The following is a 27,143-nucleotide window of genomic DNA, read 5'->3' on the forward strand; positions in this document are numbered from 1 at the left end:
TTCCAGACCTCCCACCACCCACTCCCATGTCCAACACCTCTCCCACCATTCCCGGCTTGTTCTCACTGCTTCCCCAACCCCGTGCATTCCAATGCCCAGAACCGCCCCACTGCCAACGCCTGCATGCTACCACTCTGATCTCCCTCTCCTTCTGTACAGTTACTCCGGCCAGCTGTGCGGCCTGTGCGGTGACTACAACGGGATCCCTGGCGATGATTTCAGAACCCCTGAAGGACAGCTGGTGAAGGGAGTCAATGACTTTGGCAACAGCTGGAATGTGGACGAGAAGTAAGTGGGAAATATGGAGGCAGACGACTTGTTCCCCGAATCAATGGTCTTCTTTCAGAGAATCATGCGAAGGAGCGGAGGAATTCTCCAGATGATCAACAGTCTGCCAGGGCGAAGTTCCTCTTGTTTTGTAGCTCTACACTGTCCCATGGAGAATGGTCTAATAGTGATTAACCATTTCTCCAGACTTGATGTTGATCAAATGACGTGGCCATTTTAACAGTGCGTCTCTGTGTTTTATTGTTATGAAGCAGGGTAGGATATAAGGATCCACGTAGATGATGGGTTCAGTGGGTTTTCCAAAATGAAAAGAAATGGTTCTGCGAATGACAAACTCAGATTGACAAATATAGCAATATTGCAGAAAGGATTATGGTAATTAGCTACCACCACAATACTGAGATTTCACCTTCAACCACCAACAAAAATAATTCACTGACTGGAAATTCTGAATTAAACCAGAACCTGTGACCTGTTACCAGAGTTATCTGAAGTGGGTTCTGAACCCTCCACAATTCAACTGACAGAAACATTGGCAGTCACTCAGCCCAAGGCTCTTTACTCTTGTTTTGTACAACGTAGGGAAACCATCCAACAGGTTCACTGTCCAGGGAGGAATATGTAGCTTCTTGCTGGAGACTCAGTTCAAAGCCCAGCTGTCCTAGAGTTAAGCAAGTTCAGATAGAAGAAGCGTGAACCTGACAGGTCCAGTGAGCTTTCCAAATAAGAAGGAAGTAGTTTTGCTAATGGAGAAGGTGAAAACTGCAGACGCAAAATGTTGCAGATTCATTCATAAATCCTATCATACAGTTTTGAAAAAATCTCCCTTCCCAGAGGTTACCAAGAAAACAGCATTTGTCAATTCTTCAGTAATTGTGATAAATATTAATTACCTTTTTCCCTCTCTCCGTCTTCCTCAATCCCCCACCTTCATTCTCTCAGCTGTACCTTGACAGACACCGAGGTGACCCCACAGTGCTCCGAGGCTGACCGTGAGACGTACGAAGGGCCCTCCTACTGTGGAATGCTGTTAGATGGTTTTGGCCCATTCGCTGCCTGTCACTACAAGATCGACCCAATGGTGTGTGTCAATTTTCCTATCACTTCTTCTCTACCCTTTGTCTGGATATGTTCTTCTCCATTATCTTGCAGATCTCTTTGATAATGTCCTGGATGAAAAATGTTCTGTCCCAAGGTTCACCACTGCAAGGTCTGCTTGGTTTTTTGGGGAGCGCTCCCTGACCCCTGAGTCTAGAATGTCATAGGTTAGAGGCCATGACAGAGATGGGAGCACCTGATCCAAGCTGACACTGTGAAACATCACCAGTGACTGCTCCTCTGTCTAAGGTATTTGGATGAGACATAAAATTGATGCCCGTGCTTTCCTTCTTGGGTGAACAAGAAATGCCCCATCACCATAATGCTGATAACTGAGAAAAGGAGTTCAGTGCGCCAGTGGTAACGTTGCAGCTATGTAGGACCTTGGTCAGACCCCACTTGGAGTACTGTGCTCAGTTCTGGTCGCCTCACTACGGGAAGGATGTGGAAGCTATAGAAAGGGTGCAGAGGAGATTTACAAGGATTCTTCCTGGATTGTGGATTGTGAAAGCAGGTTGAAGGAACTCGGACTTTTCTCCTTGGAGCGACGGAGGATGAGTGTGGACCTGATAGAGGTGTATAAGATGATGAGAGGCATTGATCGGGTAGATAATCAGAGGCTTTTCCCCAGGGCTGAAATGGTTGCCATAACAGAGGACACAGGTTTAAGGTGCTAGGGAGTGGGTACAGAGGAGATGTCGGGTAAGTTTTTTACTCAGAGAGTGGTGAGTGTGTGGAATGGGCTGCCGGCAACGGTGGTAGAGGTGGATACGATAGGGTCTTTTAAGAGACTTTTGGATAGGTACATGGAGCTTAGAAAAATGGCTATGGGTAAGCCTGGTAATTTCTAAGGTAGGGACATGTTCGGCACAGCTTTGTGGGCCGAGGGGCTTGAACTGTGCTGTAGGTTTCTATGTTTCTATCCTGGGAAAAGATATGTCCCACAAAGAATGCACGCAGCAAACATTATGGGATTTTGCAGATTAGCAATGTTATTTTCTACCTTACAACAGAGCTGTTGATGCTTCTATGCCATATGTTCTAAATTTATAAAAGGCTCCATTCTTTTGATCGTTCTTTGCGACTTCATATCTTTCTTTCCTTCCTTTCTCTTCACAACAAGACGGTGCACAGAACTGTTCACGTCTTAACCTGTGATCCACTCCTTCCTCTCCCAGGCCTTCTTCAGGGACTGTGTGTACGACATGTGTGCGCTGGACGGCAACAAGCAGCAACTGTGCGAGGCCCTGGAAGCCTATGTCACCCAGTGTCAGCAACGCAACATCACCATTCAACCCTGGAGGAATGAAACCTTCTGCCGTACGTAGCATAGAAAACAAGGGCCAGACCTCCAGAGAGTGTTACAGCTTTAGAGCTTTGTGTCCCTGCTGGCTGTGAAACCTGTTTCTCTTTCATTCTCCACAGCTCTCCAGTGCCCGGCCAACAGTCACTATCAGCCCTGTGCCTCAGCCTGCCCAGCCACCTGCCTTGAGCCTCGTCCTCAGTTCTGTAACCAGCCGTGCGCCGAGGGCTGTCAGTGCGACGAAGGCTTTGTGCAGAGCGGAGTCCAGTGCGTCCCGAGAAATCATTGTGGCTGCATGTATAACGGAACCTATTACCAGGTAATGTTTTCATTCTTGTGCAGGACTCTGAAAATTGTGTTTTTAAGTTGTTGTCTTGAGAACTTGCAACATCCGGCCCCAGTCTTCTGCAAATCCAAGAGAACCCGTACGATTGAAAGAGCATCCTTTCATGCACGGTATTCTACACAAGTCCTGTCTGCTTAATGCTCTTCATATCAAGGATTCTCTTGACTTTATCATCAACAGAATGGGAGCGCTGCCCAGTTGTCTGTCCAACACGTATACTTCTACCAAATGGTCATCCCATCACATCACTTTGTGTGGCAGCTTTGGTTTGTTTGCTTCATTCATTTCAGCAGTGATTCTCAACAAAATTTGTGTCTCTGAGCAAGAACAGTCTGAGATCTGATAGTGGTCTTTAAAATCATTAAACGTTTTGAGCTTATCCACCAGTGTTTTGTGGGATTGGGGGAGTGGGTGAGGGTAGGAGGGCAAGAGGCTATCAGCATCAGTTATCACCAGGAAATAGGATAGAGGAATCAAGAAAACCCTAGAGGACTGGGAATTTAATTGGAGCCCAATCTAGAAGAGTGAGAAGGGGATAGAAGATTCCAGTGATAGGCACACTTAGAGTACTGTGTCCAGTTCTGGTCGCCTCGTTATAGGAAGGATGTGGAGGCGTTGGAAAGGGTACGGAGGAGATTTACCAGGATGCTGCCTGGATTAGAGAGTGTGGGATTATGAGGAGAGACTTAAGGGAGCTAGGGCTTTACTCTTTGGAGAGAAGGAGGATGAGAGGAGACATGATAGAGGTGTACAAAATATTGAGAGGAATAGATAGAGTGGACAGCCAGCGCCTCTTTCCCAGGGCACCAATGCTCAATACAAGAGGGCATGGCTTTAAGATAATGGGTGGGAAGTTCAAGGGAGATATCAGAGGGAGGTTTTTCACCCAGAGAGTGGTTGGGGCATGGAATGCACTGCATGGGGTGGTGGTGGAGGCTGATACGTTGGTCAAATTCAAGAGATTACTAGATAAGCATATGGAGGAATTTAAGATAGAGGGATATGTGGGAGGAAGGGGTTAGATAGTCTTAGGAGTGGTCTGAAGGTTGGCACAACATGGTGGGCTGAAGGGCCTGTATTGTGCTGTATTGTTCTATTGTTCTATGATTCTAGATGTATCAGAATCAGATTTATTATCATTGACATATGTTGTGAAATGTGTTGTTTAGCGGCAGTAGTATAGTGCAAAGGCATAAAATATATAAATTGCAAAAATAAATATTGTAAAAAAAGGAATAATGAGGTGGTGGTCATCAGATCATGGACCGTTCAGAAATCTGATGGCGGAGGGGAAGAAGCTGCTGCTGAATCATTGAGTGTGGCTCTTCAGGCTCCTGTACCTCCTCCCCGATGGTGGTAACGAGCAGAGGGCATGTCCCAGATGGTGAGGGTTCTTAATGATAGATGCCGAGTCTTGAGGTGCCGCCTCTTGAAGACGTCCTCGATGGTGGGGAGGGTTGTGCCCGTGATGGAGCTGGCTGAGTCTATACAAATTCTCCACAAGCTCCTAACGAAGTAGAGCCACTGGCGTGCCTTCTTCATGATTGCATCAATGTGTTGAGGCAGGGATAGATCCTCTGAGATGTTGACGCCCAGGAATTTGAAGCTGCTCACCCTTTCCACCGCTGAGCCCTCAATAAGGACTTGTGGTGAGTGCAGGAGGGCATTCTGAAAGAGAATAATAACATTGGCTGGTTGGGCTGTTCTGATTTTGTGCATGCTGAATGTAAGACGATCCTTCTTTCTAGATTGTTATGTACCATGGGATATCCAGAGGATGTGGAAGATGCTACACAAATGCAAGATCTTCCTGCCTACCAGATGAGCCTTTCTTCTCACACCTCAATTCTAATGTGCATCTCTCTGTACTTCCAGCCTGGCGAGGTGATCTGGTCTGAAGCCTGTAACCAGGTGTGTAAGTGCCTGTCCAGCAACAACACCCAGTGTACAGACACCAGCTGTGCCCCTGACGAGTACTGTGATAACAAGGGTGGCGTCCAGGGGTGTTACCCTAAAGGTAAAGGCTGTTTAGGGTATTGGCAAGGGATTGGGTTAAATCATCCTGTTTCTTCCCCATTCTGTCAGATACCCTACACCCAATCATTTCCAAAGTTGCTACAGCAACTTATCTGCTACTGAAGTACAGAGTTAACTCATCTGCCCTCTTTCTGTCTTCCCCTCAGATTCGTCCACTTGCACTGCATCTGGAGACCCCCACTACACCTCCTTCGACAAGAGGAAGTTCAGCTTCCAGGGCAACTGCACTTACGTCTTGGCCAAGCCCTGCAACTCCAGCCAGACCCCGTTCACTGTGTACACGGCCAACGGGCATCGACATGGAGTAAAGACCGTGTCGTTTGTTAAAGCAGTTCATATCAGTGTCTACGGCATCACCGTGTCAGTGCTCAGGAACAGGGCAGTCCAGGTGAGAGGAGCCGACATTGCTGGCGTTACTGAAACTGGCGACTGAAGGGCTGTTGGATTACAGGATTGGGAGAAGAGGGAATGATTTTAAGCTGTAGCCCCACCACAATCTAATCAAATGAAAGAACATAAGGAAAAAGAAGTGCAGGAGTAGACCAAATGGCCGCCTGAGCCTGCTGTATCATCGAGAAAGATCAAGGCTGATCTGATCTTAGGCTGAACCCCTCTTTCTTGTCTTTTCCCCGTAATCTTTTATTCCTCTGTAGACTAAAGGTCTGTCTCTGCCTGGAAGATACTCAATAACTGCACCTACACAGGTTCCTGGAGTAGAGTATTCCAAAGATTTAGGATTCTCTTGAGAGAGATTTTCCTTCTCATCCATGTCTGTATTGGAATCCCTTATCCTGACACCCTGCCCCTACTTCAAGACTTCCCACCAAGTGATACATCCTCTCAGCATCTCTCCTGTCAACATTCCTCATATCTTAAAGGTTTCAAGAAGATCACTTTTCTAAACACATCTGAGTGTGGGCCCAACATGTTTCATCACTGACGTTCTCTGGGATGTCTTTGTTTTTCCTTAACTGTGGCTTATTTCTAAGGCAGATGACAGGGTTCTCTGCCTTTAGAAATAAGCCACAGTTAAGGAATCATCTGTCTTTTATTCCCCCTCATTTCTGCTGTCATGTCCCCAGCTCCCAGCCAGAGCACCCCACCTCCCACTCACATTCAACAGACGAAGGAACGTCCATACCAACTAACTGCTGGCTTTCTCTGTCTGCTGCCTTCCAGGTGGATGGAGAGCCTGTGACCATTCCCATCCGCCCGATCCCTGGAGTCGCCATCAAACCTTCCGGCAAACACGTGGTGCTGCAAACCGACTTCGGCCTGACCGTGCGCTACGATGGCAGGCACCACGTCGACGTGAAAGTTCCCAGCGAGTAAGTAGATCCAGGTGCTCCCCCTACAGTGGTATGGGGTTGGAGTGGGGTTGCCGGGTGTGCCCCTCACTATCAATGCTCTTGCATCATTCTCTGTCCATTGGCACCTCGTTCATTGCCCCTGCACGCTGATCCCTGCATCTGGCCATCTCCACGTACCGTCTTGTATTCACTATGTCTGTTCCTGTGCCACTGTAATGCTCATTGTGACCTGTTCCATGCACAAGAGCCGTACCTAGAGGAGAATTGCAGCGCACTGATCTCACCTCCCCATGTGATCATTCACCGTCCAACCCACACTCCAACATTTCCTGTTCATCCCGGGTACTGAATGTGACACACCTCAGGTCCATAACATGAGCCAACCCCACCTGCTCACCGCACCCAACTGCTCGTCCTTGCAGTACTCCACCGATCATTTTCACTTTCGCCATAATGTTAATCATGCCACACCCAATGTGCTTGCCATTGTTCTGGCTATCTGCTATCCACAGCAATGATTTCAGGACTTCAGCAATGCCTCACGCCCTGCACCCACTGAGGCACCAAGCCATCCCCACCAAGCCCTCCAAGTGCAGCACCACCCCCAGCACTCCTGCCTCATTCTCACTGACTTCCCGCCCTCATGCATTTCGTGGCCCAGAACAGCTCCTCAGCCAACCCCTGCATGTTACTGCTCAGAGCTCAGTCCTAACTCCCTCTCCTTCTGTACAGTTACTCCAGGCAGCTGTGCGGCCTGTGCGGTGACTACAATGGAATCCCTGACGATGATTTCAGAACGCCCGAGGGACAGGTGGTGAAGGGAGTCAATGACTTTGGAAACAGCTGGAACGTGGACAAGAAGTAAGTGGGAAATGTGGAGGCAGCTTATTTTGCCATCTCTACAGTGTTTCCTCGGTGAATCCTGTGAAGATTTGTAGGGATTCTAAGGAGGATTGATAGTACATCAATGTGGCATCCTTTTATTTAAACCCTTTATTGTTCCCATGGAGGAGAGTATCATGGTTAAAAGATTCACAACTTTATTAACCATTTATCCAGCCTTAATATTGATCAAAATTATGAGGTCGTTGTAATATTACTTTTTGTATTTGTAAAGTAGATAGTATTATTGTGTTCATCTACCTCCAAAATATTGAGAGTCAGCCTCAACCTCCAACAGAAGCATTCCATTGACTTTGAATGGAGAATTAAAATGGATCCTGTGATTTCTGCTACAAGAGCTATCTAGAGTGATGTTTGAGCCCTACACATTCCAACTCGGGAGATTGGTTGGCCAAAAGCTCATTCCCTTGTTCTGATTAATAGGGATAAACCTACTATCGGATTGGACCAGCTCTACTTTCCAGGGAGAAGTCCTTAGTTTCTCACTGGAGACCCCAAAGAATGGGGAAGAAATGTCAAGGCAGGTCAGATCTTGGCTGGCACCAGAGTAGTCTGAGATAGATGATGGGTTGGCTTATTGTGTCATGAGCTTCCGAAAGAAACAAGGGATTTACTAATCATGGAAAGATCAATAAATCTCATCATGGAAATCAGCAAAAGCCTCCTTTCTCAGAGACTGCTAACGTCAGGAAACTCACTACCGCAAGGATTGGTTGAGACAAAAACAGAAGCTTTGCAAGAAAGAATTATGAAGGACATAAGGGAGAAAGTTGCTGAAGGATCTGCTGATAGAGTGTGACTAAATGTGGAAGGAGGCTTGTGTACAGCATTAACTCTGGTGTTCTCTAGTTCAGCTGGTAGATATGTTTTAGTGTCTAAGCTATCTGTAATTTGAAGTAAGTATTAATTCTTGCCTTTTCTTTCTCCCTCATCCCCAACCCCCACCACCATTTCCTCAGCTGCACCTTGACAGACACCGAGGTGACCCCACAGTGCCCAGAAGCTGAGCGTGAAACGTATGAAGGACCTTCGTACTGTGGGATACTGTTGGATCATTTCGGCCCATTCGCTGCCTGTCACTACAAGATTGATCCCATGGTGCGTACAGCAGGACTGAGCTCATTATCCCCTTCACTTTGTCTCTCCGCTTTCACAGTTATGCTCTTCTCTAACAGTATGCAGCCCTCTTTGATAAAGTTCTGGGTGAAAAATACACAGCCCCCACATTCGTCAGTTGAAGACTTGCCTGGCCTAGTAGGAAGCGCTCGCTGACCCCTGAGTTCAAGTTTATTATCATAGACATATATGCCCAGGGTATAAATGCCATTAAAATTAACTTTTTGCAGCAGCAGCACAGTACATAAGGTAAATTATACATAACCTTACACAACAAAATAATCATAATGACATTGTGCAATTTGCATGACATTGGTGCACGTTGCTGGAGGTTCAGAGGTATGAGGCCAACTTCAGAGTTGTGAACACCTGATCCAAGCTGACACTTCGAGAGAGTACCAAGTGAGTGCCCATCTGTCTTTGAATGAGACATCAAACTGATGCCACTGTTAGCTTTCTGGGGTGGACGTGAAAGATCCCATTACAGTCATGTGAGAAAAGGAATTCAACGCAGTACCTGGGAGGAGAATGTTTATCCCTCAGCCAATACCTGGAGTATTACGGGATCTTGCTCTATGTGGATGAGCCATCTTGTTTTCTACTTTACGACAGTGACCGTATTTCAGAGCTGTTGATGTTTCTGTGCAAGTTGAGCGGCTCTGAGTTTATATAAGGCACCACACCATTGATCCTTCCTTGTGATGTTACATTCTACTTCTCTCTTCTTTTCCTTCACAACAAGATGGTGCCCAGACTCGTTCACATCTTAACCTGTGACCCACTCCTTCCCCCTCCCAGGCTTTCTTCAGGGACTGTGTGTACGACATGTGTGCGCTGGACGGCAACAAGCAGCAGCTGTGTGAAGCCATCGAGGCCTATGTCACCCAGTGTCAGCAACGCAATGTTACTGTTCAACCTTGGAGGAGTGAAACCTTCTGCCGTACGTAGCACAGCAAACAAGCACAAGATCGCTGGAAATTGTTACAGCTTTAGAGCTTTGTGTCCCTGCTGGCTGTGAAACCTGTTTCTCTTTCATTCTCCACAGCTCTCCAGTGCCCGGTCAACAGTCACTACCAGCCCTGTGCCTCAGTCTGCCCAGCCACCTGCCTTGACCCTCGTCCTCAATTCTGTAACCAGCCGTGTGCTGAAGGCTGTCAGTGCGACAAAGGCTTTGTGCAGAGCGGAGCCCAGTGTGTCCCAAGAAAGCAGTGCGGATGTATGTACAACGGAACCTATTACCAGGTAATGTCCACGTTCTCGTGCATGACTCTGAAATTTTTGTGTTGAAGTCATTTACTTGAATGTTCATACAACTTGGCCTCAGTCTCTTGTGCAGACCTGTGCAATCAAAAGTGCAGTCTTCCATGCAAGCCATTCAGCACAGGCTCTGTCTACTTAATACTCTTGATACGAAAGATACCTTTGACATTATCTTCAATAGAACGGGCGCACTCCCCAGTCGTCTGTCCAATACTTACACTAATCAGACATCCCATCACTAATCTGTTATGATCATATTGCTGAATACATTACTTTGTGCAAAGTGTCTAGTTTGTTTGCTTAACCATTTCAGCAGTGATTCTCAATAAAATTTGTGTCCCTGCACAAGAACTGAGATCTGATAGAAGTCTTTAAGATCATTAAATATTTTGAGTGGACACAGTTACCCACCTCTGTGTGTACTGTGTTGGGTGGGGTTGGGGGAGCAAAACCAGAGGCTTTTGTCAGTTTATTCAGTTATCAACCAGGAAATAGGATAGAAGTTTCAATAAAGCCCAAGAGGAGAGGGAGATTAGTTGGAGCCCAATCTAGAAGAGTGTATCAGTGAGAAGGGAATAGAAGATTTCAATGATAGGCAGATTAGATGTAGTGCGGAGGGGTTCCTGAAAGTGAGCAATAACACTGGCTGGTTGAGTTCTTCTGGTTTTGAGCATGCTGAATGTTAGAACATCTTCATTGACAGTGATCTACTATGGGATATCCAGATGATGTGAAAGGTGCTACAGAAATGCAAGCTCTCGCTGTCTCTCAGACGGGCCTCCCTTCTCCACACCTCCCCTCCTAATGTGCATCTCTCTGTATTTCCAGCCTGGCGAGGTGATCTGGTCTGAGACCTGTAACCAGGTGTGTAAGTGCCTGTCCAGCAACAACACCCAGTGCACGGACACCAGCTGCGCCCCCGACGAGTACTGTGACAACAAGGGTGGCGTCCAGGGATGTTACCCTAAAGGTAGAGTGGGTGATTGGGTGAGGGATGGAGTTTAATCATTCTGTTTCCTCCCCCTTGCCATTCTGGGCCTCACCCAGTTGCAACATTGCTACGGCAACTCTTCTGCAACTTGATGTGTGGACTTAACTCACCTATTCCTTTTTTTTCCTGTCTGTCCCTCAGGCTCGTCCACTTGCACTGCCTCTGGGGACCCCCACTACACCTCCTTCGACAAGAGGAAGTTCACCTTCCAGGGCAACTGCACTTACGTGTTGGCCAAGTCCTGCAACTCCAGCCGGACCCCGTTCACAGTGTACGCGGCCAACGAGCATCGCCACGGAGTGAAGACCGTGTCGTTTGTCAAAGCAGTTCACGTCAGCGTCTACGGCATCACCGTGTCAGTGCTCAGGAACAGGGCAGTCCAGGTGAGAGGAGCTGACGTTTAATTTACCTATTGGTTCACGGCACCACTGAAACTGATGACCCAAGGGATTTTTGTTGGGTGAGGGGATTGAAGGACAAGTAGGAGGGGAAATGACGTGAAGCTGCAGCTCCACCACAGTCTAACCAAATGAAAGCACATAAGGGTAAAAAAGCAGGAGTAGACAATAAGGCTGTTTGAGCCTGTTGTACTATTGGGAAAGATCAAAGTTGATCTGCTCTTAGGCTAAACCCCAATTTCCTCCCTGTTCCCTGTAATCCTTTATTCACTATGGACTGAAGGACTCTGCCTAGAAGACGTACAATTACTGCATCTACATAGCTTTCTGGGATAGAGTATTCCAGAGATTTAGGATGCTGTGGAGAGAAATTTCTCTTCACATCCCTGTCTTTATAGGAATCCCTTATCCTGAAACCCTGCCCCTACTTCAAGATTTCCCCACTGGGGTTACGTGCTCTCAGCATCTATCCTGTCAAACCTCCTCCGTATTATAAAAGGTTTCAGTAAGATCACCTTTCTAAACCCCAATGAGTGTGGATCCAACATGTCTCACCACTGAGATGTCTTCTTTTGTTCCTCAACCATGGCTTTCCCTCTAACACAGATGACAGGGTTCGGAATTGCCTCCCCTCTATTTTCTGCACTTCTGCTGTGACCTCCCTTCCTTCCACCCAGAGCATCCTCCCCACCTTCCAGCCACATTCAACAGAGGAACACATATCTGTATTGACTGACTCCGTTGGCTTTCTCCGTCTGCTGCCTTCCAGGTGGATGGAGAGCCTGTGACCATTCCCATTCGTCCGATTCCCGGAGTCACCATCAAACCTTCCGGCAAACACGTGGTGCTGCAAACCGACTTCGGCCTGACCGTGCGCTATGATGGCAGGCACCACGTCGACGTGAAAGTTCCCAGCGAGTAAGTGCAGCCAAGTGCCCCCTTCCCACTGGTATGGGGAGCGGTGGGGTTGCAGAGTGTGGACCTGTGATCATCGCTCTTGCTTCATTCTCCGCCAGTTGGGTGCCTTGCTCATTGCCCCTGTGTGCTAATCATCAGGCCTTGCAAGGTGCTTAATGTGACTGTGCCTGTAACCCAGCCTTGCTCAGTGCCATTTCCTGCTTCCCCCTTGTGCTCACTACACCTCTTCCTGCGTCACTGTAATGCTCACCATGCCCTTGTTCCATGCACAAGAGCCGTACCTAGAGGAGAGTCGCAGCGCACTGATCTCATCTCCCCATGTGATCATTCATCCGCCTAGTCCATCGTCCGCTCTGTCACTATGTGGCGTCCCAGGTGCTGACTGTGATCCACCTCAGGTCCACAACACGAGCCAACCCCACCTGCCCACCCATTTCTGTCTGCTACAAAGTAACGCAGTGCCAGCAGGTTGATTCAGATAAAACGCGTTTATTAGCAGTATACCGCCAGGGAGGGGTCTCTTCAGCAACTCTTTGAGAGTCGCTTCCCGAGGTCTCCGCAGTCCAAAGGAGCAGACAGTAATTTATTCCGATATTGTCACGCACACATGATGAATTCGGCTCCACGAGTTTCGGTCAGGCCTCAGAGATCCAAAGGCAGACATCGCACCCATTGTCCAATATAATTGATTTAGAATCAAGAGATTCAAAGACAGGTATCACCCTCACTGTTTAAAACAAGCTTCCCCCAGTCTGTTTATTACACCCACCACCCTTATTGTCTAGTATATTGGCCTGCCACCAAAGTTCCGGACACAGCAATTATCACCTAGCCCTGAGTCAGTAGCTTGCCTGCTCTTGCTTGCAAGTTATTTTTCCATCGGCTATATGTATCGTCACAGTTTCTTGACCCTTTACTTCCTCAACCCCACCCAACTGCACGACCTCGGGCACTCCACCGATCATTTTCACATTCACCGTCATGTTAACCATGCCACACCCAAGGAACCCAACTTCTTACGGCTCCACATTCACTTTCCTTCTGCTCACCTGCCACCCCCCAGCAATGATTTCAGCTCTTTGGCAATGCCTCACACCCTGCGCCCATTCAGGCACCCAGCGCTCCCCACTATCCCCTCCGTGTTCAACACCTCCCCCACCAATCCTGCCTCATTCTCGCTGACTCCCCACTCTCATGCACTTGGTGGCCCGGAACCACCCCTCAGCCAACCCCTGCATGCTACTGCTCGGAGCTCCCTCCTAACTCCCTCTCCTTCTGTACAGCTACTCCGGGCAGCTGTGCGGCCTGTGCGGTGACTACAACGGGATCCCTGGCGATGATTTCAGAACGCCTGAGGGACAGCTGGTGAAGGGAGTCAATGACTTTGGCAACAGTTGGAACGTGGACCAGAAGTAAGTGTGAATTATGGAGGCAGATGACTTGTTTCACAACCTCTGCAGTCTTTCCTTGGTGAATCCTGTGAAGATTTGTAGGGATTCTTAGGTTGATTAATAGTACGTCAATGTGCCATCCTTTTTTTTAACCCTTTGTTGTTCCCATGGAGGAGGGTATCATGGTTAAAAGATTAACCATTTATCCAGCCTTAATATTGATCAAAATTATGTGGTCATTGTAATGTTGCTTTTTGTATTTGCAAAGTAGCTAGTAAATTGCATTCATCTACCTCCACAATATTGAGAGTCAGCCTCAACCTCCAACAGAAGTGTTCCATTGAATTTGAATGGAGGATTAAAATGAAACCTGTGATTTCTGCCACAAGAGCTATCAAGAGTGATGTATGAGCCCTACACATTCCAGCTCAGAGACTGATTGGCCTAAAGCTCATTCCCTTGTTCTGATTAATGCTGGTGAACCAGCTATCAGATTGGACCGGCTTTACCTTCCAGGGAGAAGTCCTTAGCTTGACACAAAAACAGAAGCTTTAAACGGAGACTAGCAAAGAACACAAGGGACAAAGTTGTTGAAGGATCTGCAGATAGAGTGTGACCAAACGTGGAAGGAGGCGTGTGCAGCTTTAGCAGGAGCACTCATTAGTTAAGCGAATAGATATGTGTTGAGCTCGAAGCTGTCTATAATTTGAAGTAAGTATTAATTCTTGCCTTTTCTTTCTCCCTCATCCCCAATCCCCACCACCATTTCCTCAGCTGCACCTTGACAGACACTGAGGTGACCCCACAGTGCCCAGAAGCTGAGCGTGAAACGTATGAAGGACCCTCGTACTGTGGGATACTGTTGGATCGTTTCGGCCCATTTGCTGCCTGTCACTACAAGATTGATCCCATGGTGCGTACAGCAGGATTGAGATTATCCCCTCCACATTCTCTCTCCCCTTTCTAGGTTGTGTTCTTCTCTAACAGTATGCAGGCCTCTTTGATAAGATCCTGGGTGAAATATACTCAGCCCGCACACGCATCATTTGAGGGCTTGCCTGGCCTCTGAGCTAATGGTTCGCAGGTTGGAGGCCTACTTGTGAACACCTGATTCAATCAGACACTTAGAGGGAGTACCAAGTGAGTGCCCATCTGTCAGAGGTACTGCCTTTCAATGAGACATAAAACGAATGCTTCTGTTAGCTTTCTGTTGTGGACACCAAACATCATCACCGTCATGTTAATGAACGAGAAAAGGAATTCACTGCACTATCCAGGGTGGGAATGTTTATCCCTCAGACAATACCTGGAGCGCTATAGGATCCTGCTCTATGTAGATTAGCTACATCGTTTTCTAGCATACAACAGTGACTGTTAATTCAGAGCTGTTAAATCTTCTGTGCAAGTTGAGCTGCTCTGAGTTTATACACGGCACCGTTCCATCGATCGTGCTATACCACTTTACCTGCCACAACCCTCTTATTTTTCTTTTGAACCCTTCACAACAAGATGGTGCCCGGACTTGTTCACATCTTAACCTGTGATTCACTCCTCCCCTCCCAGGCCTTCTTCAGGGACTGTGTGTACGACATGTGTGCACTGGACGGCAACAAGCAGCAGCTGTGTGAAGCTCTAGAGGCCTATGTCACCCAGTGTCAGCAGCATAACGTCACCATTCAACCCTGGAGGACTGAAACCTTCTGCTGTAAGTAGAACTGTCAATGAGTTCCAGGATTTTGTGGATTTGGATCCATGTGTCCCTGCTGTCTGAGACACCAGTTTCTCTTTCTCCATAGCTCTTCAGTGCCCGGCCAACAGTCACTACCAGTCCTGCACTTCAGCCTGTCCAGCCACCTGCCTTGATCTGCATCCCCACCTCTGTGACCAGCCGTGCGCTGAGGGCTGTCAGTGCGACCAAGGCTTTGTGCAGAGCGGAGCCCAGTGCGTCCCGAGAAATCAGTGCGGATGTATGTACAACGGAACCTATTACCAGGTATGTCCAAGGGAACCTGAGCCACCTCAGAATGGATTTTACAGACTGTGTTACAAATCTCTCGTGTTCATAAAACAACCTTCCCTGATCGTCTGAATCCCTTTACACTGCAGGACCCAATCCTGGTGAAATGCATTGTCAGTTGTTTCTCTGTAGTTTGCACTCTTGCAAATGATTCCGAAATTCTGGTGTTTGCATTGCTCCCTCTCTCATTCATTCAACTTCTCCCTTCAGTCTCTTGTGTAATGCTGATTTAGAGTGTACAATGGAATGTGTCATCCTTCCTGAGGCATTCTTATGAAGTCTCTTCATATTATCCCAAACAGTCTAGGATCTCTCTGCAGTGGTCTGCTAATCAGGCCACCCGATCACCAACCTGGTTATTATCATATTGATTTTATCATTGTTTTCTGTGGAGTATTTGGTTTGTCTGATTGCTCCAGAGAATCTCAATAAAATACACTTGTTTAAAAACGAATAATCCGAGACCTGAGGTCTTTAAAATTGTTACAGGTTTAGAGTATTTCCATGTGTAGAGAGGAGCAAAAACAGCGGCTATGAACATTAGTTATCAACCTGGAAATGCAGCAGAAGGTTCAGGAAAACTCTTCTTTCCAGACAGAGTAGAGATGAACTTGTTTAGTCGAAACACAAACTAGATGAGTGTACCAGGGACAAGGAAGTAAAAGGCTCTTGTAATGTGGAGATAGATGTAGTCTAGAGTTTCTGTTAAATGAGCAATAGGCAGTCAGTTCAGCTGATCATCTTTTAAGTATTCCAAGTGTTAAAGTAGTCTTCTCGTTGACTGTTGCCTACTATGGGAATTCCAGAGGATGTGAAAGGCACAACACAAATGAAAGCTCTTTTTGCCTTTCAGGTGGGCATCCCTTCTGTACAAATCAGTTCCAATGTGCATCTCTCTGCACAGCAGGGAATTAAACACTTTAATGATAAGCAGACTAGATGTAGTGCAGGAGGACGTTCCTGAAAATAAGCAATAATATCGTCTGGTTGGGCTGTTCTAGTTTTGTGCATGCTGAATGTTAGAACATCCTTCTTAATTGACTGTGATCCACTGTGGGATATCCAGAGGATATGATAGACACAAATGCAAGCTCTTCCTGTCTCCTGACTCCACACCTCCTCTCCTAATGTGCATCTCTCTGTATTTCCAGCCTGGCGAGGTGATCTGGTCTGAGACCTGTAACCAGGTGTGTAAGTGCCTGTCCAGCAACAACACCCAGTGCACGGACACCAGCTGCGCCCCCGACGAGTACTGTGACAACAAGGGTGGCGTCCAGGGATGTTACCCTAAAGGTAGAGTGGGTGATTGGGTGAGGGGTGGAGTTTAATCATTCTGTTTCCTCCCCCTTGCCATTCTGGGCCTCACCCAGTTGCAACATTGCTACGGCAACTCTTCTGCAACTTGATGTGTGGACTTAACTCACCTATTCCTTTTTTTTCCTGTCTGTCCCTCAGGCTCGTCCACTTGCACTGCCTCTGGGGACCCCCACTACACCTCCTTCGACAAGAGGAAGTTCACCTTCCAGGGCAACTGCACTTACGTGTTGGCCAAGTCCTGCAACTCCAGCCGGACCCCGTTCACAGTGTACGCGGCCAACGAGCATCGCCACGGAGTGAAGACCGTGTCGTTTGTCAAAGCAGTTCACGTCAGCGTCTACGGCATCACCGTGTCAGTGCTCAGGAACAGGGCAGTCCAGGTGAGGGGAAGTGATGTTTAATTTAACCATTAGATGTTGGCACCACTTGCACTGACAGAGGATGTTGTTGGGTGAGGGGACTGGAAGACAGGGAGAAGAGGGAATGACGTTAAGGTGTAGCTGCACCACAATCTAATCAAATGAACGAACATGAGGGAAAAAGTTCATGAGTGGAGCATATACTCGCTTGAGCCTCCTGTACCATTGAGAAAGATTAAAACTGATCTGATCTTGGGCTAAACCCCATTCTCCTGCCTTTTCCCTATAATCCTTTATAGACTAAAAGTTTGTTTCTACCTAGAAGGTATTCAAGACCTTCTCCTATACAGCTTTCTGGGATAGAATATTCCAAAGATATAGGATTCGCTTGAGAGAAGATTTTCTTTCCATCCCTGTCTTTACTGGGAATCCCTTATCCTGAAACCCTGGCCCCACGTCAAGATTTCTCCACGAGCAATGCATCCTCTCAACATCTCTCCCTTTCAAAACTTCGCACTGTCTTAATGGTTTCAGTAAGGTTACCTTTCATTCTTATAAACCCCAATGAGTGTGGGTCCAATATGGTTTATCTCTGAGATGACCTCAAGGATGTTTCCTTTTTCCTTAACCATGGCTTTCCCCCTCACACAGGTGACAGGGTTCTGCTTTCCGCACTTCTGTTGTCATTTCCCTTCCTCCTAACCAGAGCGCTTCACACCACCTTCCGCTCACACCGAACAGATGAATGAAAGTCTGGACCGTCTGACTCTGCTGGTTTTCTGTCTGCTGCCTTCCAGGTGGACGGAGAGCCGGTGACCGTTCCCATCCGGCCACTCTCCGGAGTCACCATCAAACCTTCCGGCAAACACGTGGCGCTGAGAACCGACTTCGGCCTGACCGTGCGCTACGATGGCAGGCACCACGTCGACGTGAAGGTTCCCGGCGAGTAAGTACGTCCAGGTGCTCTCCATCCAGTGGTATGGAGCAAGATGGGGTTTTAGGGTGTGCACCTCATTATCAGCGCTCCTGCTTCATTCACAGACCGTTTTGCTCATTGCCTCTGCGGGACAATCACCAGGCCCTGCTGGGTGCTCACTGTGTGCCCGCAACCCGGCCTCGCCCAGTGCCTTCTCCTGCTTCCACCTTGCGCTCACTACGCCTGCTGCTGTGCTGGTGTAATGTTCACCATCTCCTACTCCATGCGCCAGAACCGTACCTACAGGATAATCACAGCGCTCTGATGGCATCTCCCAGCGCGATCGTCCCTCTGCCTACTCCGTCGTCCCTCTGTGCTCCACCACTTGCTGTTCATCACGTGGCCTCCCACATGCTGACTGTGACCCCCCCGCCCCCAGGAGCTCAGCACAACCGCACGTCCTCACTTTATTACACCATCACTTTCACCTTTGCCATTGTGCGAATTGCGCTACAACCAACAAGCTCACCCCCATTCTTGATGCTCCGCGCTCACTTGGTTTCTGTCCACCTGCTAGACCCGAATCGCAGGCAATGATTTCGGGACCTCAGCAATGCCTCACATCCTGCGCCTATCCAGGCACCCAGCCCTCTGCACCATCCCCTCCATGTCCAACACCTCCTCCACATATCCCTCCTCATTTTCGCTGGATCCAGTCCCCCGTGTGCTTCATGGCTCAGAGCCAACGCCTGCGTGTTACCGCTCTTGAGTTCACTCCTAACCCCCTTTCCTTCTGTACAGCTACTCCGGGCAGCTGTGCGGCCTGTGCGGTGACTACAACGGGATCCCTGGCGATGATTTCAGAACCCCTGAGGGGCAGCTGGTGAAGGGAGTCAATGACTTTGGCAACAGTTGGAACGTGGACCAGAAGTAAGTATGAATTATGGAGGCAGACGACTTGTTTCACAGTCTCTACAGTCTTTCCTTGGTGATTCCTCGGAGGGGTTGTAGGGGTTCCCGGGATGATTAATGGTAAGGCAGTCTGGCACCCTGTTTTTTTTTCTAATACCTTTATCAACCCCGCGAGGAGGGTATCATGGTTAGAAGATGCACAACTTTATTGATGTTGACCAAAATGTTGTGGTCATTGTAACATAGCCTTTCTTGGTTTTAATGTAGGTAGTTTTATTCCATCCATCTACCTCTGCAATATTGAGAGTCAGCTTCAACCACCAACAAAAGATGCCAATGAATTTGAAAGAAGAATGAAAATGGAGCTTGTGATTTCTGTCACAAGGCCTATCTAGAATGAGGTTTGAGCCCTCCACATTCCAATTCAGAGGTAGATTGGCAGTCACGTGGCCTAAAGCTCATTCCCTTGTTCCGATTAATGGAGGCGAACCAGCTAACAAATTGGTCCAGCGTTACTTTCCAGGCAGAAATCCTTAGCTTCTCACTGGAGCCCCCTATGAATGGGGAAGAATTCGTCAAGGCAGGTCAGACCTCGGGTGGTGCCAGAGTAGTTTGGGATAGATGATCACTGGGCCCATCGGGGCGTGAGCTTTCTGAAGAAACTAGAACTGAAGAATATAAGTGAGTCGTTAATAAATCTCCCAAGGGAAATCAGGACAAGCCTCCTTTCCCAGAGACTGCTAACGCTGAGGAACTCATTACCACAAGCATAGGTTCAGACAAAAAGAGAAGCTTTGAAAGGGAGACTTCCAAAGAACAGAAGGGATAAAGTTGTTTAAGGGTCTGCTGATAGTGTGACGAAACGTGGAGGGAGGCCTGTGTGCAGCATTCACACTGGCACTCAGTGCTTAGACTGATTGAAATGTTTTAGTGCTGTAAGTTGTGTGTAGTTTGAAGTAAGTATTAATTCATATCTTTTCTTTCTCCTTCATCCAACCCCCACCAGCTGCACCTTGACAGACACAGAGGTGACCCCACAGTGCCCTGAAGCTGAGCGTGAAACATACGAAGGACCCTCGTACTGTGGGATACTGTTAGATCATTTTGGCCCATTCGCTGCCTGTCACTACAAGATTGATCCCATGGTGCGTACCTCGGTTGTGCTCTTCTCTAACAGTGTACAGACCTCTTTGATAAGGTACTGGATGAAAAATACTCAGCCCCCAGGTTCATCACTTGATGGCTTGCCTGCCCTAGTGGGAAGCACTCATGACCCCTGAGCTAGAGCTTCATAGGTTGGAGGCCCAGTTCAGAATTGCGACGCCTGATGCAAGCTGACACTTCAAGGGGAGTACCAAGCGAGTGCCCATCTGTCAGAGGTACTGTCTTTGTATGAGACATCAAACTGACACCTCTGTTAGCTTTCTGTTGTGGACACAAAAGATCCCATTACCATCCTGTTAATGAACGAGAAAAGGAATTCTCTGCACTATCCAGGGTGGGAATGTTTATCCCTCAGACAATACCTGGAGCACTATAGGATCTCGCTCTCTGTAGATTAGTTACGTAGTTTTCTACAATAGTGACGATATCTCAGAGCTGTTAATGCTTCAGTGCAAGTTGAGCTGCTCTGAGTTTATACACGGCACCGTTCCATCGATCATGCTATACCACTTTACCTGCCACAACCCTCTTATTTTTCTTTCGTTCTCTTCACAACAAGATGGTGCCCGGACTTGTTCACATGTTAACCTGTGATTCACTCCTCCCCTCCCAGGCCTTCTTCGGGGACTGTGTGTACGACATGTGTGCGCTGGACGGCAACAAGCAGCAGCTGTGTGAAGCTCTAGAGGCCTATGTCACCCAGTGTCAGCAGCACAACGTCACCATTCAGCCCTGGAGGAACGAAACCTTCTGCCGTAAGTAGTACTGTCAATGAGTTCCAGCCCATCAGAGGATTTTACGGCTTTGGATCCATGTGTCCCTGCTGTCTGAGACACCAGTTTCTCTTTCTCCATAGCTCTTCAGTGCCCGGCCAACAGTCACTACCAGCCCTGTGCCTCAGCCTGTCCAGCCACCTGCCTTGATCTGCATCCCCACCTCTGTGACCAGCCGTGCGCTGAGGGCTGTCAGTGCGACCAAGGCTTTGTGCAGAGTGGAGTCCAGTGCGTCTCAAGAAAGCAGTGCGGATGTATGTACAATGGAACCTATTACCAGGTAATGTCTAAGGGAACCCCTAAGCCATCCCAGAATCGTTTTTACAGTCTGCATTATAAATCCGAAGAACGCTCTCTTGTGTTCATGAAACAACTTCCCACTTCAACATCAGGTGCCTCCGATCTGATCATCTGAATCCTTTCACGCTGCAGGAGCCCATCCACCTGAAGTCCTGAAGTACAGTGTCATTGGTATTGGTTTATTATTGTCACTTGTACCGAGGTACAGTGAAAAACTTGTCTTGCAAACCGATCGTACAGGTCAATTCATTACACAGTGCAGTTACATTGAGTTAGTACAGAGTGCATTGAGGTAGTACAGGTAAAAACAATAATAGTACAGAGTAAAGTGTCACAGCTACAGAGAAAGTGCAGTGCAATAAGGTGCAAAGTCACAACAAGGTAGTTCGTGAGGTCATGAGGTCATAGGTCATAGTCCATCTCATTGTATAAGGGAACTGTTCAATAGGCTTATCACAGTGGAGTAGAAGCTGTCCTTAAACCTGGTGGTACGTGCCCTCAGGCTCCTGTATCTTCTACCCAATGGAAGAGGAGAGAAGAGAGAATGTCCTGGGTGGGTGGGGTCTTTGATTATGCTGGCTGCTTCACCAAGACAATGAGAGGTAAAGACAGAGTCCAAGGAGGGGAGACTAGTGTCCGTAATGTGCTGGGCTGTGTCCACAACTCTCTGCAACTTCTTGCGGTCTTGGGCAGAGCAGTTGCCATACCAAGCCGTGATGCATCCTGATAGGATGCTTTCTATGGTGCATCGGTAAAAGTTGGTGAGAGTCAAAGGGGACAAACCAAATTTCTTTAGCCTCCTGAGGAAGTAGAGGCGCTGGTGAGCTTTCTTGGCTATGGCATCCACGCAGTTTGTCCAGGACAGGTTGTTGGTGATGTTCACCGCTAGGAACTTGAAGCTGTCAACCTTCTTGACCTCAGCACCACCACAGTCGTTTGTAGTTTGAAATTTTGCTCATGATTCTGAAGTTTTTGTGTTCAGGTGACTCTCACAAAATCTCCCCCGAGTCTCTAGCATAGTGCTGACAGAGATTACATAATGGAATGTGTCATTTTTCACAGGAGACATTCCAATGAAGTCCCTTGACGTATCTCAAATGTGGTCTGGCCTTTATGTCTCTCTTTGCTGATCAGTCATCCTATCACTAACTTAGTTATCATTATTTAACTTTTATCGTTGTTTTCTGTGGAGTATTTGGTTTGTCTGTCTGCTCCAGTACAGCAGAAACTCTCAATACAATTTAGCTGTTTGAAAACAAATAGTCTGAGACCTGAGGTCTTTAAAATCATTAGGGATTTGGAGTATTTCCGCGTATAGAGAGGAGCAAAAACTGAGGCTATGAACATTGGTTATCAACCAGAAAAGACAGCAAAGGATTCAGGAAAACTTTTTTCTCCGGAGACAGTGTAGATGAGGTGGTTTAGTCAAAACACAAACTAGATGAGTGTACCAGAGAGAAGCAAATAGAAGGTTCCGGTAAATGAGCAATAACCAGCCAGCTCTGCTGATCATTTTTAGAGCGCTCCAAGTTTAAAGTAGTCTTCTCATTGACTGCTGCCTACTATGGGAGTTCCAGAGGATGTGAAAGACACAACAGAAATGGAAGCTTTTTATGCCTTTCAGATGGGCCTCCCTTCTCCACAGCTCCATTCTGTATTTCCAGACTTTTGATGTGATCTGGTTTGAAACCTGTAACCTGTGTGTTAAAGTCACTCTCCTGTGTGCTCCCGCAATCTGCCCGCAATCTTTTGTGTAAACCTTAGAGGGACCATACAATCAAAAGTGCTGTCTTTCACACAAGGCATTCAACGAAGGCCCGCCCGCATGTTGCTCTTCATAGGAAGTATTCGCTTGACATTATCTTCAGCAGAATGAGAGCACTCCCCAGATGTCTGTCCAATATCTCTACTTCTCCTAATCAGTCCTCCCATCACTAACCTGGTTATCATCATATACCCGTTTTCTTGCTTTTGTATGGAATCTGTGATTTATTTGCTTCCAACATTTCAGCAGAGATTCTCAATAAAATTTGTGTCTCTGAACAGAGCAGTTTGAATATTTTGAGTGGACGTTGAGTATATCCACCTGTGGTGGGAGCTATGCCAGAGGCTATCGACACTATCAACCTGGAGATAGTATGGAGGATTCAGGGAAACCTTTCTATCCAGAGAGTAATAGACGTGAGGGAGTTTAGTTGGGTCCCAATCTGGATGAGTAGGCCAGTGAGGACGAAGTAGAAGGCAGACACGATGTAGTTCAGTAGGATTTCCTGAAAATGAACAGTAACATCAGCTGGTTGGGCTCTTGTGGTCTTGTGCATGCTGAATGTTGGAACATCTTTCTTCTTCGACAGTGATCTACTGTGGGATATCCAGAGGTTGTGAAAGGTGCTTCAGAAATGCCAGCTCTTCCTGTCTCTCAGATGGGACTCCCTTCTCCACTCCTCCCTCCTAATGTGCATCTCTCTGTACTTCCAGCCTGGCGAGGTGATCTGGTCTGAGACCTGTAACCAGGTGTGTAAATGCCTGTCCAGCAACAACACCCAGTGCACGGACACCAGCTGCGCTCCTGACGAGTACTGTGACAACAAGGGTGGTGTCCAGGGATGTTACCCTAAAGGTAAAGAATATCTAAGGAAACCGTGTCAGGTTTAATTAGTATTTTCATCTTGTCTCAGTTGTACCTCATTCTGTAAGACACCCCCACTGTCACCCAGTTCCAACAGAACTTCAGAAACTCTTCTGCTACTGGAAGTGTGGTCTTAACTCACCTGCCCCCTTTTCGTCTTCCCCTCAGGTTCGTCCACTTGTACTGCATCTGGAGATCCCCACTACACTTCCTTCGACAAGAGGAAGTTCAACTTCCAGGGCAACTGCACTTACGTGCTGGCCAAGTCCTGCAACTCCAGCCAGACCCCATTCACAGTGTACGCGGCCAACGAGCATCGCCACGGAGTGAAGACTGTGTCGTTTGTCAAAGCAGTTCATGTCAATGTCTACGGCATCACCGTGTCAGTGCTCAGGAACAAGGTTGTCCAGGTGAGAGAAGCTCCTCTATCCATTTTGGCTCCATTGTAAATGACAGTAGGCTGTTGGACTGTAGTTAGGTGAGAGCATTGACGGCTGCCGATGAAAGGAGGGGCACTTCAGAGTTCCAGCAGCTTTTTTTTTCTTTTCTTCCTTTTCCTTCCTATGTCCCCGGACAAAATTCATCTTTTCACAAGGGAAGTTCAAGAGTAGGCAACATGATATTGCAGCCAATGTACAACTGTTTTCCTCAGCTAAACCACAAGAGAGGGTTCTGAAATCCTTTCCAATTGACCTGAACTGCCTACCTTTTGATCCTGGACTTGCAACCCTGGCAGTTTTTAAGGAAAGGACATAAATGACAAGACAACTTTTTGCTGGTTATATTTGTGGTAAAACGTAGTTATATTCCTCAGGATTCCCTGCAGTTCATCCCATTCCAGCCCATTCTAAGCCAGGACGGCATATTGCTCTAGTGCACCAATTCTCCCACAGTTCCTTTCTTGCACGGTACATGAATTATGTTGGGAACAGGAGAAATCTTTTCTAATTCTCATGTCAGCTTGCATTATAGATGGGCAGTTCTGGATTTCAAGCCCTATCAATGAACCCTTGTTCATATTTCCAGAGGAGATTGGAAACTTGTCAAACGTATTGGCTAGGTTGTGGCTTCTCTGAACTGATTGTTATAGCTTTTCTGAGCTTCAGATCCTGCCCAGCTGCCCCATTCCATGTCCTCTAGTCCCGTATCATGTTTGAGACCTGTGGCTTGTCTGGACATCATGCCTGTTCTGCATGCTGTCTGGATACCCCACTTTGTCCGAATACCATACTTTCTCTGAAGGGACATTCTGACTGACATTCCCAAAATTCATGAAATTGCAATAGATGGAAGCAAGTATAACTGGAAAAACTTTGGGATGGGAAGTAAGATTGACTATTGGAGATCAGTTATCCCAACCTATGACATTACTGGAGACGTTCCTGAGGAGATAGTGCTGGACCCAGCCTTGTTCATCAATCACCTTCCTTCTCTCATAAGGTCTAAAGTGTGAATGTTTGCTGATGATTGCACAGTTCAATCCCATTCACAATTCCTCAAGAAAATAAAGCAGGTCATGCCTGCATGCAGCAAGACCCAGACAACATTCAAGCACAGGCTCGTAAGTGGCAACTAACATCATGCCACAAAAATGTAGGAAATAGCCATTTCCAACAACAGAGAGTCTAACCATCCTTGTCATTCAATGGTATTACCATGGCCAAATCTCCCACCGACCGAGGTCACCATTGACCAGAAATTCAACTGCACCAGCTCCTAAACAGCTGATCAGGCTTGGTGTCCTGTGGTGAGCAATTCATCTTTTGATGCCCAAAGTCTGTCCACCATCTACCAGGCATGTGAAGACTATGGTGGAATACCACAAAACCCGTGAAAAGATAAGGACCACAGGGACATGGGAACAGTGATATCGCTGTTTCCCTCCATATCACACACAATCCTGTCTTGGAAATATATTGCCATTCTGTCACCTTCACTATGTCTAAATCTTGGAACTCCCTACCCAACAATATTGTGAGACTCCCTTCACCAGAACTACATAGTAATTAAAGAAGGTGCGAGAGATGGGCAATAATCGCCCACATTTTGAAAAATAGGTAAATAAGTAAGTGGATTAATGAGTGAACTAACCATTGGATTGTGCTTGGCTCAGGTTGGTGGAGAGACGGTGACTGTTCCTAATCATCCAGCCACCGGACTGTCAGTCAAATTATCTGGCAAGCACATCATCATAAAAACAGACTTGGGTCTGACTGTGAGATACGATGGCAGGCACCACGCAGAAGTTAACGTTCCAAGAAGGTGGGTACAATCCAGTGGCAAATGAGGGGCATGAGAGTTGAAGGCCTACAGACATAGGTCCATTCTGCAAAGTTCTTTGGTTCTGTGACAACTTATGATAGAAACTACATACAAATCATGTTCTTATGATGACGAGAGACCAGAGGAAAAACAGTAGGGAATTGAAGTGTTGGACAGAGGATGTAGGGTGAATCAGAGTGTTATAGTAAACAGTTTGGGCTATATCCAAGCAAATTACAGTGAGGAATGTGGGATATATCAAAGTATTGTTACAGTATGGTATGTATAAGAGTATTACAGTGAGTTATATCAGAGATTGTTGCATTGTGAGGCATGGGTAGATCAAAAAGGATTACAGGAAAGGGTGTGGGGTATAACAAAACATTACTGTAAAGGTCCTAGGATATATCTGAGAATGTTACAGTGAGGAATGTGGATATATTACTGTTAGTGAGGGGTATGGGGTGAATCTAGTGCTTCATTGATGGGTATAGGGTATATTAAACATCAAGATATATATATTTAAGATATTTATTTATTAGTCACATGTACGTCATAACACAGTGAAATGCATCTTTTGCTTAGAGTGTTCTGGGGGCAGCCCGCAAGTGCCGCCACACTTCCGGCGCCAACGTAGCATGCCCACAACTTCCTAACCCGTACGTCCTTGGAATGTGGGAGGAAACCGGAGCACCCGGAGGAAACCCACGCAGACACGGGGAGAACGTACAAACTCCTTACAGACAGCAGCGGGAATTGAACCCGGGTCGCTGGCGCTGTAATAGCGTTACGCTAACCGCTACAAATCAAAGAGGGTCAAAGTTAGGGTTAGATTGTGTTCCATAGCAATATTACTTTAAAGGTCCTGGGTATATCTAAGAGTGTTACAGCGAGGAGCATGGGTATCCTCGTGTTAGTGAGGGGGTGTATGGTAATGTAATACGGCATTGAGGGGTGCAGGGCATTAAACATAGGGACTGAATTTATTCCCAGTTTCAGGTGCTAAATGTGTGATACTGTAATGTTTGCAAATTGTAGACAATTGCAAACAAAACATTTGTAGACAAATCCCAGGTTTAGATTTAAAAATTAAACAGTGCCAAATTTTGCAAGCGAAGTACAACGCGTATTTGCT

General features: G+C 47.1%; 1 protein-coding gene across 1 annotated transcript in view; it reads left to right on the top strand.

Annotated features, from left to right (window-relative positions):
- Positions 1 to 27,143, top strand: part of LOC127586508 (IgGFc-binding protein-like) — a 118,316-nt gene that overhangs the window by 24,354 nt on the left and 66,819 nt on the right. The window contains exons 22-49 of the mRNA XM_052044520.1: positions 160 to 288; positions 1,231 to 1,369; positions 2,538 to 2,706; positions 2,812 to 3,008; positions 4,911 to 5,052; positions 5,219 to 5,460; positions 6,252 to 6,400; positions 7,115 to 7,243; positions 8,245 to 8,383; positions 9,200 to 9,341; positions 9,447 to 9,643; positions 10,490 to 10,631; positions 10,794 to 11,035; positions 11,820 to 11,968; positions 13,252 to 13,380; positions 14,134 to 14,272; positions 14,923 to 15,064; positions 15,156 to 15,352; positions 16,528 to 16,669; positions 16,832 to 17,073; positions 17,850 to 17,998; positions 18,770 to 18,898; positions 19,887 to 20,025; positions 20,658 to 20,799; positions 20,901 to 21,097; positions 23,596 to 23,737; positions 23,915 to 24,156; positions 25,860 to 26,008. Coding sequence (XP_051900480.1) covers positions 160 to 288; positions 1,231 to 1,369; positions 2,538 to 2,706; positions 2,812 to 3,008; positions 4,911 to 5,052; positions 5,219 to 5,460; positions 6,252 to 6,400; positions 7,115 to 7,243; positions 8,245 to 8,383; positions 9,200 to 9,341; positions 9,447 to 9,643; positions 10,490 to 10,631; positions 10,794 to 11,035; positions 11,820 to 11,968; positions 13,252 to 13,380; positions 14,134 to 14,272; positions 14,923 to 15,064; positions 15,156 to 15,352; positions 16,528 to 16,669; positions 16,832 to 17,073; positions 17,850 to 17,998; positions 18,770 to 18,898; positions 19,887 to 20,025; positions 20,658 to 20,799; positions 20,901 to 21,097; positions 23,596 to 23,737; positions 23,915 to 24,156; positions 25,860 to 26,008 — 4,587 coding nt within the window. The remainder of the gene's footprint in view (positions 1 to 159; positions 289 to 1,230; positions 1,370 to 2,537; positions 2,707 to 2,811; positions 3,009 to 4,910; positions 5,053 to 5,218; positions 5,461 to 6,251; positions 6,401 to 7,114; positions 7,244 to 8,244; positions 8,384 to 9,199; positions 9,342 to 9,446; positions 9,644 to 10,489; positions 10,632 to 10,793; positions 11,036 to 11,819; positions 11,969 to 13,251; positions 13,381 to 14,133; positions 14,273 to 14,922; positions 15,065 to 15,155; positions 15,353 to 16,527; positions 16,670 to 16,831; positions 17,074 to 17,849; positions 17,999 to 18,769; positions 18,899 to 19,886; positions 20,026 to 20,657; positions 20,800 to 20,900; positions 21,098 to 23,595; positions 23,738 to 23,914; positions 24,157 to 25,859; positions 26,009 to 27,143) is intronic.

Source organism: Pristis pectinata, chromosome 37 (genome assembly GCF_009764475.1).
Source record: "Pristis pectinata isolate sPriPec2 chromosome 37, sPriPec2.1.pri, whole genome shotgun sequence".
Lineage (NCBI taxonomy): Eukaryota > Metazoa > Chordata > Chondrichthyes > Rhinopristiformes > Pristidae > Pristis > Pristis pectinata.